Source organism: Phyllobates terribilis, unplaced genomic scaffold, assembly GCF_046119375.1.
Source record: "Phyllobates terribilis strain yellow unplaced genomic scaffold, ASM4611937v1 Scaffold_4__5_contigs__length_816908805, whole genome shotgun sequence".
In the NCBI taxonomy this organism is placed as follows: Eukaryota; Metazoa; Chordata; class Amphibia; order Anura; family Dendrobatidae; genus Phyllobates; species Phyllobates terribilis.
The window spans coordinates 403,681,318-403,696,365 of NW_027362764.1; the positions used below are offsets into that span (position 1 = coordinate 403,681,318).

Consider the following 15,048-nt stretch of genomic DNA (forward strand, 5'->3'; position numbering starts at 1 on the left):
AAAAATTATGAATCCCAAAATGGTTCCAATAAAAACTACAGCTAGTTACATAAAAGAAAAAAAAATAATCAAAGCTCAGTACTCAAAAAAAAAAAAAAAGTCATGAGTCTCAGAATGATTCAAAAAAATATTTTTTTAAACTAAATTTTTGTGCAAAAGTAGTAAAGAATTAGTTATAAATTAGGTATCACTGTAATCATATATGTCCATGCTATAAATCTATATCTTTAATTATCCTGTACAGAGAACACAAACAATTTAAAAAAATCTAAAATTGCATTTTTTTTTTGTTCATCATTCAAAACAAAAAACAATAATTGATCAAAAAGTCACATATACCCAAAAATACAATCGATGAAACCTACAATTTGTTACGCATAAAACAAGTCTTCACACAAGTCACTTAACTACGGAAAAATCCAGAATAACTGCTTTTTTTCTTTGTTCCGTTTGCCAAAAATATATAATTTAAAATTATCAAAAAGTCATGTGTATGCCAAAATGGAACCAATGAAAACTGCATCTTATCATGCAAATAAGTCCCCATATAGCTTCGTTGCCAGAAAAATGTTAAACTTTTGACTCTCAAAATGTGGCAACATGAAAAAAAAATTTCAGTGTCCTTATTGCAGAAAAGTAATAAAACATAGTTAAAACGACACAAAATTTATATTGCCATAATCGTGCTAACTCACAATCAAGTTAACACATTTTCTTGGCTGTTTGGGGGACACTAAGAATACATATTAGAAAAAAGCAGACTCCTCCCCAACAGGCTACACGTGGGCTGTCGACACCAAGCCATGCAGTTTAGCGTAGTGTTATGCATTTGTGTTATGTATCAGAGATGTGAAGTCTCTCAGTGCTCCATTTCATGCCGGTATTTTGTGTCAGAGGTCAGATCGTCTCTAGGGCTATAATTGGTCACTGGTTTCAATCTGCCAATGTGGAAGATCTGGCTACGCTAGGTCGTCCTTGCCTGGGTTCAGCTGACTTCCCACATGGAGTAGAATCTTTCTGGGTCTTATGCCTCCAGACGTCTGTTCTTCTATCCCATTGTCCTGCAACATAGTCCTCAGTCCGCGTCTTTGGAGTTCTTGCATTTGCGTCTATGGATGAAAGTCTTAGCAGAATGGGTTCTACAAGCAGCAGTTACTTGGGTAGTAACCGGAAGGATTGCTATTCTTCCTTCTGTAGTACTGGTATTATACAGACACCAGAGGCAGGCGGAGGGGCAGAAGCCGAAAACCCTACCCACAATCCTGCCCTTATGCACCAAAAGCATTTTACCTGAAAACTTCAAATGTGGATTAAAGAACAACTACTGTTGAGGGAGGGTAATAACCCTTCACGGTTGACCAAGTGAGTGTCAAATTATTATGTTGATTGCGCAGTCCACAGAAAACCAAACGGAGGCAATGCTCTGTATGGGAGGATTCAAAGAATCTCTGATCCCGTTTATTTTGCTTAGCATTTTATATTGTTTTGAGTTTATTAATGTCCAATCATCTACTGCCGTACTACAGGCTTGAGCCAATGTTAGTGCAATTATTACGGAAACACATATATGGTCATATTATCGTTAGTTCAAAGCACGCTGGAAATTTACAAGGTCAATCCTGGCCTAGACTAGTTAGATAACAGAAGCAGGGTGTCTGACAGAATGTTCTTGTGAGAAAAGGTTAGTGTGATAAAGTTGCAGGGAAGAGAAAGAAAGAATGTATGTTATGCAAGGAGTGATAATAACATGATTTTAAAGCAAGCAGACAAAATGGAGTTGCTCTAGCATGAGTATCAATATGTCCTTTACACTCGGATAGCATGAATATTAATGTCTTTTACATTCCCCCCTAAAAATTTTGTTATTATCAACAATAGAGGTGCTTTAATCATTCCCTTGTCGTCCAGGTCCTCAATGCTGGTTACATCTGGGAGGTCCGTGTACAGTAGCACTGGATGTTGGTTGACAGCGTCCTCCTTGCTCTCTGATGACTGGCAGGTTTTCCTCATGCAAAATGGGATACAATAAAAGACTAGTTTTAGTAAAACATATATTAACAAGATGCAAGCAGCAATATGCAACACTCCTTGTAATATTCCAGCAATCCATCCACCAATCCCTTTAAACCAATTAGCAGGATTCAAAAAAGTAGAACGTATCAGACCACCAATTGTCTTTGGTCAATTCATTATGTTTGTTATATTCTTCCCTGAGTTTCCTAATGTTTTCCATTTTAGTCTTTAACCGTATGGTAGAGTCAGGGTCAATATAGTGACAACAGGCTGGGCCTATAACTTGACACATCCCTCCTTGAGCTGCTGTCAAATAGTCCAGCACTAAAGTATTTTGATTAGCCACTATGATGAGATGATTCTGCACCGCAACAGTAGTATTAATTACTTCCAATACACTCCAAATCTGGTCATCTAAGTAATCAGTGACTTCCACTAATTTGTCCCACATTTGTGTTACCATAGGGTAGAGGAAGACAGTACTGGCTATCTTATTGGGTATACTCATTTGTACTAAATGAGGTCTTCCTGATGGGTGTGGGATATTGTCCTTAGCACGTTTATAGATGGTATGAAGAGGGATGGCTCTCATATCTACTTTACTATGGGTGATGAGATAAGTGGCTGGAGTTAAGGCCTTGTCGCATAACGAGATCGCTAGCGAGATCGTTAGTGCGTCACGGTTTTGGGATCGCTGGAGAGTCGTTTCGTGATCGCTGGGGAGCTGTCAAACATGCAGAACTTCCTAACTATTTCGGCTGCCCCAGCGATCTAACTAACGATCTCGGCGGTCGTTGGGACGCTTTCACACAGCAGCTATTTCAACGATCCACACCTTGATAGGGACTGTACTGTGTCACAAAGGCATGCATAAAATCACTTTTCCGTGCCCCCTCATCTCCGATTGGTGGACGCTATTGCGTTCTGATTGGGCGGCCTTGGTTTAACATCGCTACTGCGTTTCCGGTCAGATGGGATCGCTACTGCGTCTCCGGTCAGACGGGAACACTGGTGTGTGCGTTGTTCCTGTACAGATGTATGGATGTCCATATATTTATATGAAAATATATATAGAGAGAGAGAGAGAGAGAGAGAGATATGTAAATGGCCATTTATGTGTATGCATATCTGTATGTTTGAGAGTATGTATGTGTATATATAGTTATCTATATATGTATGTGTATATGAGTGTGTGTGTGTGTATATATTTATGTACTTAAAAATATGTATGAGTACATGGATGAATCTGTTTACATAAGAGTACACGAATGTATATGCATGTATGTATCTGTATACGCATGTGTATACATATGAGGTGTGTGTATGTGTATATATATATATATATGGACTGCTTACTGCGGTGACTACTGCTTCTACTGAAAGAATGAGAAACAAAGCTTTTGCATAGTAGAACACACAGTTTATTAGACACATCAGTACAGAAATGTCAGTAGTGTAGAAACATGAGTAGTTGCCCACTATAGGTTCTGATGCTGCCAAGGAACAGCACCAGGACCGTTAAAATACTGGCAGTAGTTGTCGCGGCAGGTCTTCGCATCATGGGTGTTTCTGCCATGTCCCACTGGTTGAAGGCCTGCAATTGCAGGATCGTTTGCACGCCATTCACCGAGCTCCACTTCCCCATTGGCTAGGTCCACAGAGTCCACGAAGCCAGGCGGACAGTACGTAATTGCATCACGTCGACGAAGAAAGTTGTGAAGCGTGCAACAGGCCAAAACAACAGAGTCTATTGATTTAAGCTTCATGTTAATTGGCGTGTGAAAAACTCTGAAGCGGTTGGCCAGGACAGCGTGTCAGAAAACGTGCTGTGTGGGTGTGTATGCACAAGACCCCTAAAATATCTGCCCATGCAAAAGCATATATATACAGATAGAAGCCAAGATCTCCCTACCTGAAGAGCAATGATAGCAGATAATTGGTAGATGTCCTATAAATGAATTAAAAATGGAAACTCATTTGAGACCCCAAACAATACCTACCTTGCTAAAGATGTCTGATTTCTTCAAAGTGGAGTCACAGCCGGAGAACGCTGGTGGGATCCGAAAACAAGGACGCAGTAGCGACCACCAATCGGGGACAAGGGGCGTGGAAAAGTCCAATTTATGCACGCCTACAGTTCTGAATCGCTAACGAGGTCGTTGATAAGGTGTCAAATACAGTGATGCACACTGCCCAGCGGGAGCGCAACGACCCAGGAATGATCCAGGAAGCTTTGTAACGATAAGCGATCTCACAGCAGGGGCCTGATCGTTGCTACTTGTCAGACATAACGAGATCACTAGCGAGATCTCTATTGCGTCACGAAAACCGTGACGCATCAACGATCTCGCTAGCGATCTCGTTATGTGTGACGGGGCCTTTAGCCAGGCCAACATACAAGTCCCCCCTACTCCGACTGGGAGCCATTTATACGCATTATTCCCACAGACCCAATATGTGGCTGATGGCAGATCCCATAAAACAGAGTGCTGTAATACTAATTTATGTACCAAATCAATAAAAACTGTGTTATTTGATAACCTACACCATGAAGGCATTTGTCCCAGGGGGCTACAATATCCAACATCCGGATTGCCACATGTTGGATCACTAGGCTTATATTCAGAAAATTCACGTTTCGCTACCGCTGGGGTCGCCAGGAGCACCCGGCATGGTCCGTCATACAGTGGTTCTAGTCAATGTTTCCGAACATGCTTCTTCACATACACATAATCTCCAGGCTTGAGGGTATGACAACCTTCTACATCAGCTGGATCTGGAATAGAAGATGATACTAACGCATTGGGTGTTAGTTAGTACTTTGGCAAGCTGAATCACATATTGCACAACATAATCTGTTTCTTCTGATAATTGTTGTGGGATAAATCTAGCTATGGCTGGTTGTGACCCAAATAGTATCTCATAGGGTGACAGTTTGTGTTTCCCTATGGGGGTGGTGCGTATGTGATATAGTGCAATGGGAAGGAGCTCAGGCCACTGGGCCGTAGTCTCCTGCATCATTTTGGTTAATTGCCTTTTCAGTGTGCCATTCAATCTCTCCACCTTGCCACTTGACTGTGGATGGTAAGGAGTATGTAACGCTACTGTTGATCTGATCATGGTAAGTATTTCTTGATATACGCATGAGGAAAAGGCTGGTCCTTGATCACTTTCGATAACCTCTGGGACTCCATACCGGCAAACAACTTCAAAGACCAACTTCTTGGCAGTGGTAAGGTTGCAGCCTCTACCAATGTATCTGAAGTTGTGACAACAGATCCAGTATGAAACCTGCCAGAGGTGTCAGCATATCTTGATCCATCCGTATATAATGTAAGTTCTGGATCATCCAAGGGTACTTCCTCCCTCCCCCACCCCCCCCACTAAAACAAGTGGAGTTGACTCCTCAGTAATTTGTTCCAGACAGTCATGCGGTGGAGCCTCTTTCCCCTCTCCTTCAGGTGCTGGCAGCAGGGTGGCTGGGTTGATGGTGGTGCACCGGTGTAATTTCACATTTTCTGGCAAAATCATCAAACACTGCAGCCGCAGGTGTCTCTGTGTAGACAGATGTTTAGGTTGCTGTGTGGCGTGAACTGCTCGTAGACAGCTGGGGGAGGCCCTGGCTACCGGGTCCAGATGCGCTGAGTAATAACCGACTGGGCGCTGCTTTGTACAGTGTCTCTGCGTGAGTACTCCGGCTACATGCCCTCCCGTCTCAGAGACATACAAATGGAAAGATTGAGCATAGTCTGGATTTCCAAGGGCAGGGGCTGTCATTAGCCTTGACTTTAGTTGCTCAAAGGCTTGTTGCAGCAGTTCTTGGTGGTCCTTGTTGTTTACATCAGCCAGAGTGTCTTCATTTAATGCATCATGTAGGGGCTGCATCAGACGTGAGGCGTCTAGGATCCATTGTCTGCAATATGTACATAGTCCGAGGAACCGTTGCATCTCTATGGGATCTTTTGGGAATGGTAGCAGGTAGATGGCCGTCTTCCTTTCTTCTGTGAAATGTCTGGCACCCTGAGTAAGGCAGTGGCCTAAGACGACCACTTGACCAAGGCAAAACTGAAGTTTCGAGGCTGAGACTCGACAATTCAGTTTTGCTAGATGCTTGAGGAGGCTAACACTGGCCCTGATGGACATTTGCTCCATGGGGGCACACAAAAGAAGAATATCCACGTTTTGTAAAAGTAGTACCTCAGAGTTGTCCAGCTGCTACGGCAGCAGACAGCTAGACATGTTCTTTGCAAACGGATTAGGGCTATTCTGTGCACCCTGCGGCATCACCGTCCAAGTCAATTGCTTGCCCTGATATGTAAATGCAAACAGAAACTGACAGTCTTTGTGTAGTGGAATGCTAATAAAAAAAAAAAAGTTTGCTAAATAAATTACTGTAAACCAGACAACGTGTATGTGCATCTGTTAGAAACTTAAGGATATATGACCATCTAGAGAATTAGTTTACATCACCATATTTTAGCCCTAACGTCAAAGTGGACATAAGTATGTGCTGTTGAGGGTAGTGGATTGATCAGCCAACTTATCCTGAGCCCATATTTTAAGGGCTTGACAGAAGTTAACCCCACTCTCATACGTATTGACGTCTAATGCTCTGTCACACACTGATCATGATGATCTTCCTCATACACATTCCGGGTGTAGTGTGTATTGCTGCCTGTATTCTGGGTGTGCCAAGATGGCCGCCACTAGAAGGAAGCATACTACAGGAGGGGTGCGCCAAGATGGCCGCCACCAAAGGGACATCTGGTCAGAGGCCGGAGGTGATGCAATGGGTGTAGCAACATGGCCGCTGCAGTAAGGGTTGGAACTTTGGGCGGACATAGTGTCCCATCCTCATCTGTTATACCTAAGAGTGGCTTGGGTAGTAGCAAGGGGTGGGTCTCCTGGACGGGGCATGTGACATGCAACACAATAATCTGCTGACAATGGATTCTGCTGGCCACAATTAGAACATTCCCTACAATTCATTACGCCGCCATTATCAGAGAGCAGTATCTTTGTAATACACATAACATAGCGTCTTTCCCTTATTGTCAGTATTTTCTTCCTCCATTCACCCTTTTTTTTTCTGCAAATTCTCTGCTGTTCTATATCAAGCCAAAGCTGTGTGTAACAATCCTTTATCTTCTAACTTTCCCTTTTTCTTCTTCATAATTAACCGGCCCTTATCTGGTAGCTTGCATGTTTTAGGTAACTGTTTAAGTTTCTGTGCATAACTTTTCCCTTCTTTCAATAAACTCAGCGCAGCCTTTTTTCACATCCGCTGCATTTTGTAGCACAAAACAGTCAGACACTGCTGTTACAGTGCTAGATAATTCTCCCTTCTTTACATAAAAATAATTAAAACAACCAGGCTTCGTCTGCGAGCGAGAAGGCGGATGGCAGGCTGAGGCCTCCCTCCCACCTTAAACACTTTTGGTGCATTCTTAAATGATCTTTTCTCTTCTCGACCGATCATGATATTTCTCACCTCCTGTCTGTCTCTCTCTCACCTCCTGTCTGTCTCTCTCTCACCTCCTGTCTGTCTCTCTCGCGCCTCCTGTCTGTCTCTCTCTCGCGCCTCCTGTCTGTCTCTCTCTCGCGCCTCCTGTCTGTCTCTCTCTCGCGCCTCCTGTCTGTCTCTCTCTCGCGCCTCCTGTCTGTCTCTCTCTCGCGCCTCCTGTCTGTCTCTCTCTCGCGCCTCCTGTCTGTCTCTCTCTCGCGCCTCCTGTCTGTCTCTCTCTCGCGCCTCCTGTCTGTCTCTCTCTCGCGCCTCCTGTCTGTCTCTCTCTCGCGCCTCCTGTCTGTCTCTCTCTCGCGCCTCCTGTCTCTCTCTCGCGCCTCCTGTCTGTCTCTCTCTCGCGCCTCCTGTCTGTCTCTCTCTCGCGCCTCCTGTCTGTCTCTCTCTCGCGCCTCCTGTCTGTCTCTCTCTCGCGCCTCCTGTCTGTCTCTCTCTCGCGCCTCCTGTCTGTCTCTCTCTCGCGCCTCCCTGTCTGTCTCTCTCTCGCGCCTCCGGTCTGTCTCTCTCTCGCGCCTCCTGTCTGTCTCTCTCTCGCGCCTCCTGTCTGTCTCTCTCTCGCGCCTCCTGTCTGTCTCTCTCTCGCGCCTCCTGTCTGTCTCTCTCTCGCGCCTCCTGTCTGTCTCTCTCTCGCGCCTCCTGTCTGTCTCTCTCTCGCGCCTCCTGTCTGTCTCTCTCTCGCGCCTCCTGTCTGTCTCTCTCTCGCGCCTCCTGTCTGTCTCTCTCTCGCGCCTCCTGTCTGTCTCTCTCTCGCGCCTCCTGTCTGTCTCTCTCTCGCGCCTCCTGTCTGTCTCTCTCTCGCGCCTCCTGTCTGTCTCTCTCTCGCGCCTCCTGTCTGTCTCTCTCTCGCGCCTCCTGTCTGTCTCTCTCTCGCGCCTCCTGTCTGTCTCTCTCTCGCGCCTCCTGTCTGTCTCTCTCTCGCGCCTCCTGTCTGTCTCTCTCTCGCGCCTCCTGTCTGTCTCTCTCTCGCGCCTCCTGTCTGTCTCTCTCTCGCGCCTCCTGTCTGTCTCTCTCTCGCGCCTCCTGTCTGTCTCTCTCTCGCGCCTCCTGTCTGTCTCTCTCTCGCGCCTCCTGTCTGTCTCTCTCTCGCGCCTCCTGTCTGTCTCTCTCTCGCGCCTCCTGTCTGTCTCTCTCTCGCGCCTCCTGTCTGTCTCTCTCTCGCGCCTCCTGTCTGTCTCTCTCTCGCGCCTCCTGTCTGTCTCTCTCTCGCGCCTCCTGTCTGTCTCTCTCTCGCGCCTCCTGTCTGTCTCTCTCTCGCGCCTCCTGTCTGTCTCTCTCTCGCGCCTCCTGTCTGTCTCTCTCTCGCGCCTCCTGTCTGTCTCTCTCTCGCGCCTCCTGTCTGTCTCTCTCTCGCGCCTCCTGTCTGTCTCTCTCTCGCGCCTCCTGTCTGTCTCTCTCTCGCGCCTCCTGTCTGTCTCTCTCTCGCGCCTCCTGTCTGTCTCTCTCTCGCGCCTCCTGTCTGTCTCTCTCTCGCGCCTCCTGTCTGTCTCTCTCTCGCGCCTCCTGTCTGTCTCTCTCTCGCGCCTCCTGTCTGTCTCTCTCTCGCGCCTCCTGTCTGTCTCTCTCTCGCGCCTCCTGTCTGTCTCTCTCTCGCGCCTCCTGTCTGTCTCTCTCTCGCGCCTCCTGTCTGTCTCTCTCTCGCGCCTCCTGTCTGTCTCTCTCTCGCGCCTCCTGTCTGTCTCTCTCTCGCGCCTCCTGTCTGTCTCTCTCTCGCGCCTCCTGTCTGTCTCTCTCTCGCGCCTCCTGTCTGTCTCTCTCTCGCGCCTCCTGTCTGTCTGTCTCAGGGGAGACTAATTTTTTCTGCTCCACTGAAACATTGATCACTACAACTGACAAAAGATCCTTAATTTGTGCACAGCACGAGTCCGGCCGGACCTCCCTGTTCCACTGACTTTATTTCACCCCCTCCCATCGGGGGAGTCTCGAACGGTCAGATTAAAGGAGGAGAACTCTCATCCGCAGTTCTCCGGACACTAGATATATGTATATCTGTGTGCGTGTCCTACCCAATCTTCGATCACCTGCCGCGACTGAAACTAACAGTGTTCAGTCTCCTAAGGATCTTTATCAGAAGTTGAGAAAGATTCACTCAATATTCACTTGTCAGTCCGAGGTGATACTGCTTTAAAAGTAAACAATATCAGACCCCTAATGGGACTACACCCCTTATAGTCTCACCTTTGACTATATCCAACCAAGACGTCCGGAGATACTGCAAACAACCACACACCACGTGGAAACCACGCCACACTGCCTTAACACTAGTAAAGAACTTGTGCACTTACCGTGGCTTTTTGTGGGGGATGATCAGTCCCAATTCTAGTGGGGGAGGCTGAAAGCAAGTCTCTTTGTGGACGTCCAGAGGTGGTGGGGTGTCCCTGGTTAGGAATCCGAGTCACGGCACCAGCTGTTGAGGGAGGGCAATAGCCCTTCACGGTTGACCAAGTGAGTGTCAAATTATTATGTTGATTGCGCAATCCACAGAAAACCAAACGGTGGCAATGCTCTGTATGGGAGGATTCAAAGAATCTCTGATCCCGTTTATTTTGCTTAGCATTTTATATTGTTTTGAGTTTATTAATGTCCAATCATCTACTGCCGTACTACAGGCTTGAGCCAATGTTAGTGCAATTATTATGGAAACACATATATGGTCATATTATCGTTAGTTCGAAGCACGCTGGAAATTTACAAGGTCAATCCTGGCCTAGACTAGTTAGATAACAGAAGCAGGGTGTCTGACAGAATGTTCTTGTGAGAAAAGGTTAGTGTGATAAAGTTGCATGGGAAGAGAAAGAAAGAATGTATGTTATGCAAGGAGTGATATTAACATGATTTTAAAGCAAGCAGACAAAATGGAGTTGCTCTAGCATGAGTATCAATATGTCCTTTACACTTGGATACCATGAATATTAATATGTCCTTTACAATACAAAGTGGATTTCTTCACTAAAAGTGTTGATTTAATCTGTATAACATCTCCAATATGGCCATGCCTTTACTTTACACTGCTAAATCATACTGACAGGTTCTCATTAAGGGTTTAGGTAACCTTTAATACATGCAAGATTCCCTAAAATTAGCAATACTGTTAATGTTTGTGTCCTACAGTATGAAATATGCAAATTTGTTAGCTGTTCTGCCTTAACTTAATTATCTGTTAATGTACACAGATGTGCCTTTCTCCAATGTCTTTTTTTTATTTCAATTCCAGGAATCATTTGAGATTGACAGTGAAATTGAAGCAACGACCGTAACAAGGCTCTGTGAGAAGCTGACTGCTAATCTGAAATTCTATAGTACCAATGCAATGCAAGTTGCAGTAAGTTTGTACTTATGGGGTTTTTTTGGTTTGTTTTTTTAAACTACATGCAGCGCATTTTCATCTTTCATCAGCCATGTACAGGCAAGCACATTTATGTATACTTAATATTGTGCTTGAGGGACATGAAAAGGTTGGTCTTAATAGGCATTTGCTGTGTTTTGCAATGTTCCATTCCAAAGGATTTTAATTACGGCAAAGGAACCTTGAAGAGTTTCTCCAGCACTGACAAATTGCTGACCTGTCCATAGGAATAAGTCATCAATATGAGATTGATGGCTGTCTAATTCTCGACTAGGAGACAATGCGCAGTACTCTGCAGCGGGCACTGTGCAATGTTTGGGGCTTCTGTGTTCCGTCATATACATTGCTTCGTTTTGGCTGCTGTGGGCACAGTTTTCAGCTAATCAGTGAGGGTTCTGCGCATCATTATCAAATAGGTCATCAGTAGTTCACTCTGGACAACCCCTTTAACTTCAGGTCCTGTAAATTTGTCTCAAAGCCAATAGAAACAAATCACCGTTCTGCTGTTACTTTTTTAAACTGCGGAAAGATCAAGGAAGTCATTTTTTATCACCTGACATTTAAAATACTAACTGCTTGCTCTCGTAATTTGACTACCGCCTGTGTTTTGAGTGCTGACTTGAAGCCAGACTGAGGATTTTGAATGTTGTGGCAAAACATAGCAATGCTTCACTATTGCTTTATTTGCGGGATAGAATACCCCTTTCTCAAAGACCCTTCTTCTGATTAGCATTTGCTGTAGTTTAGTTTACAGGTTTGTGAGCCCAGATGTTTGTAATAATATGTTGCTTTATTGTTTAAGCTTTTTCCATCTAGAGTTGCTAAAGCACAGGACGTGGCCATGTCTTTGGTGAAGAATGTTGCAAACCAACGTAGGCATAATGCAAAACAGAAGAAATCAAAAGCCAACAAAAGACCACCAAGTAAGTTTTTTCATGATGAAAATGAATGTACAAATGTCTGAGAAGGCATTATACTATAAGACATTATCACGTACTTTATTTTACTAATTATAATCAGGTGAAACATGTATTCTTTTTTTTCCCTATTTTTTAGATCTTATTTTTTTCCTTTTATATGCCTTTATTCTATTTTCTGTACACAATAGCGGGGGCGGCAATCTTCCCGAGCTACTGGTAACCACATTTAAAGAGAGAGGCCTCACACAGCCACATGGACTATAGAAACTGGTAGTCTGGAGATATTCATTGACTTCTGTGGGAAAGTCTTCTAGGCAGATCCTATTACTTATGTAGAAGTCATTGTTTAGGGATTGTAGGGGTGAACTGTGAATGTGTTTTCCGCTTCCAGCTTTATAATAGATATTTCCTGTCATTGTAAACCTGCCTCTGATAATGACTACTGAAATGTGATCTCTACAGAACAGGAAGTAAAAGCCCATTGTAACCCTCAGTGGTCCTTATGAAAACTGCAATATTTCAGTATTTTTGTACATGATAGGTTCCACTGAAGTCAAGTTTTGTTTTGTGATCTGATCTCTGATACATGCTCCCTGAACTACACTGCAGTGTTTCAGAGAAAAACATACATTTTAAAGCAGAGCTCCACCTACAGCTGTTAACCTGTTGTGGGGGTTTCAACTATTTTTGCACATCAGGGGCTCTCCAAACGTGACATGGCGTCCTCTCTCGATTCCAGCTGATTTTGCGTTCAAAAAGTCACACAGTGATCCTTCCCTTCTGAACTCTGCCGTGCGCCCAAACACTGTATTTTCCCCACATATGGGATATTGGCTTACTCAGGAGAAATTGCATAACAGTTTTTGGGGTCCATTTTCTCCTCTTACCCTTGTGAAAATAAAAAAATTGGGGCTAAAACATCATTTTTGTGGAAAAAGTTAGATTTTTTTATTTTCACGGCTCCATGTTATAAAGTTCTGTAAAGGACTTGTGGGTTCAAGGTGCTCACCACACATCTAGATAAGCTCCCTGAGGGGTCTAGTTTCCAAAATGGTGTCACTTGTTGGGGGTTTCCACTGTTTAGGCACATCAGGGGCACATCCGCTAATTATTCAAGCAAATTTTACAATCAAAAAGTCAAATGGCGCTCCTTCCCTTCCGAACCCTGCCGCGCGCCCAAACAGTGGTTTTCCCCCACATATGGGGTATCTGCTAACTCAGGAGAAATTGCACAACAAACTGCATAGTGTAATTTCTTCTGTTACCCTTATGAAAATGCAAAAGTGGGGGCTGAAAAAAACATTTTTGTGGTAAAAATGTGAAAATTTTATTTTTACGGCTCAATATTATAAACTTCTGTGAAGCACCTGGGGGTTCAAGGTGCTCACCACACATCCAGATAAGTTCCCTGAGGGGTCTAGTTTCCAAAATGGTGTCACTTGTGCCTAAACAGTGGAAACCCCCACATCAGGGGCTCCCCAAATGCAACATGGCGTCCGCTTATTATTCAAGCAAATTTTACATTCAAAAAGTCAAATGGCGCTCCTTCCCTTCCGAACCCTGCTGTGCGCCCAAACAGTGGTTTTACCCCACATATGGGGTATCTGCTTACTCAGGAGAAATTGCACAACAAATTTTGGGGTCCATTTTTTCCTGTTACCCCTGCGAAAAAAAAAAAAATGGGTCTAAAGTAACATTTTTGTAAGAAAAGTAAATTTTTTTTCTTCCCCATTCCAAAAATTCCTGTGAAGCACCTGAAGGGTTAATAAAGTTCTTGAATGTGGTTTTGAGTACTTTGAGGGGTGCAGTTTTTAGAATGGTGTCATTTTTGGTTATTTTCTGTCATAAAGACCCCTCAGTGACTTTAAATATGATGTGGTCCCTAAAAAAAAAATGGTTTTGTAAATTTTGTTTGAAAAATGAGAAATCGCTGGTCAACTTTTAACCCTTATAGCTCCCCAATAAAAAAAAAAATTTGGTTCCAAAATTGTTCTGATGTAAAGTAGACATGTGGAAAATGTTATTTATTAACTCTTTTGTGTGACATATCTCTCTGATTTAAGGGCATAAAAATTCAAATTTTGAAAATTGCAACATTTTCAAAATTTTCGCCAAATTTCCGTCTTTTCCACAAATAAACGCAAGTGATAGCGAAGAAATTTTACCACTATCATGAAGTACAATACACCACGAAAAAAACAATCTCCGAATCGGGGGGATCCGTTGAAGCGTTCCAGAGTAATTACCTCATAAAGTGACAGGGGTCAGAATTGTAAAAATTGGCCTGGTACGTGCAAACCACCTTGGGTTGTAAAGGGGTTAAATGCCGCTGTCTATCTCTGACATTGGCACGTACTTTGCACCGACATGGGCACACGTTCCATGCGCCTGTCGACTCCCCCATGATATTTTTTCATTTACATGGTGAAAAAAAATTAGAAATTTAGTAAAAAGAAAAATATAAATATTTTTAGACCCATAGCTTTTTAAATTATTTTGTCAATGGACCTGAAGGCTTGTTTCAGCAGCAGATGGAAGGAAGGGAGACACAGTCATTACTAGTGGAAGGGAGACACAGTCATTACTAGTGGGTAGGCGGAGCCCACATAGGATAGAACACCTCAGATTAAAAAAGAGTGTTGTCCGGCCCCTCCAGCTTGGGCTCCTCCTACTCCAGCTCTCCAGTCTAAAATTTGAGGTCACAGAGGATGGTCGCTGCTGGAAGCAGCTCCTCAGAAAATTTTTTTATTTTTATCTGACAGAGACTTGGACCCCCGTGGTCTTGAGGTCTCAGGGGTCTCAGCGCTGCTGGACCCCCACCCCTCCCTTGGCGGATCTGCATTACCCTTTGAGAGAGGTCCCTGCAGAACCCTGCCGGCCCCAGGGGATGAGGGATGCTTCCCTGGCGGGGACGCAAACCGCGCATCTGGGGTCACTGCGTTCTCCGCCCTGGGGGGAAGCTTGGGCACAGCGCCACAAATCCCTGGGGTCCCTGTGGCGCTCAGCTGGGTGAGTACTCAGCATGTTAATGAGTTTTGAGTGCTTCAGCGGCTGCTGCGGCAGCCGCTGCTACATGTATTCAGGTGGTGACTTGTGTTTTTTTTGTCCGCAGGTGGATGCCGGCAGGAGCGGAGAGCGGAGGAGTCGCGCGCGCTTTTTTTGAAGCCGGCGGGGGGCGTGGCTTCGCGCCTTCCCGGTCTTTCGCGGGCAGGAAGCGCTCTGAGCGCGCGCTTTCTCCTGCCCCTCCTCTT

General features: G+C 44.8%; 1 protein-coding gene across 2 annotated transcripts in view; it reads left to right on the forward strand.

Moving 5' to 3' along the window:
* LOC141265442 (uncharacterized) overlaps positions 1 to 15,048 on the forward strand; it is a 135,350-nt gene that overhangs the window by 106,363 nt on the left and 13,939 nt on the right. For both annotated transcript variants that reach the window (XM_073678556.1, XM_073678554.1), the window contains exons 27-28: positions 10,746 to 10,853; positions 11,680 to 11,800. In XM_073678556.1, coding sequence (XP_073534657.1) covers positions 10,746 to 10,853; positions 11,680 to 11,800 — 229 coding nt within the window. The remainder of the gene's footprint in view (positions 1 to 10,745; positions 10,854 to 11,679; positions 11,801 to 15,048) is intronic.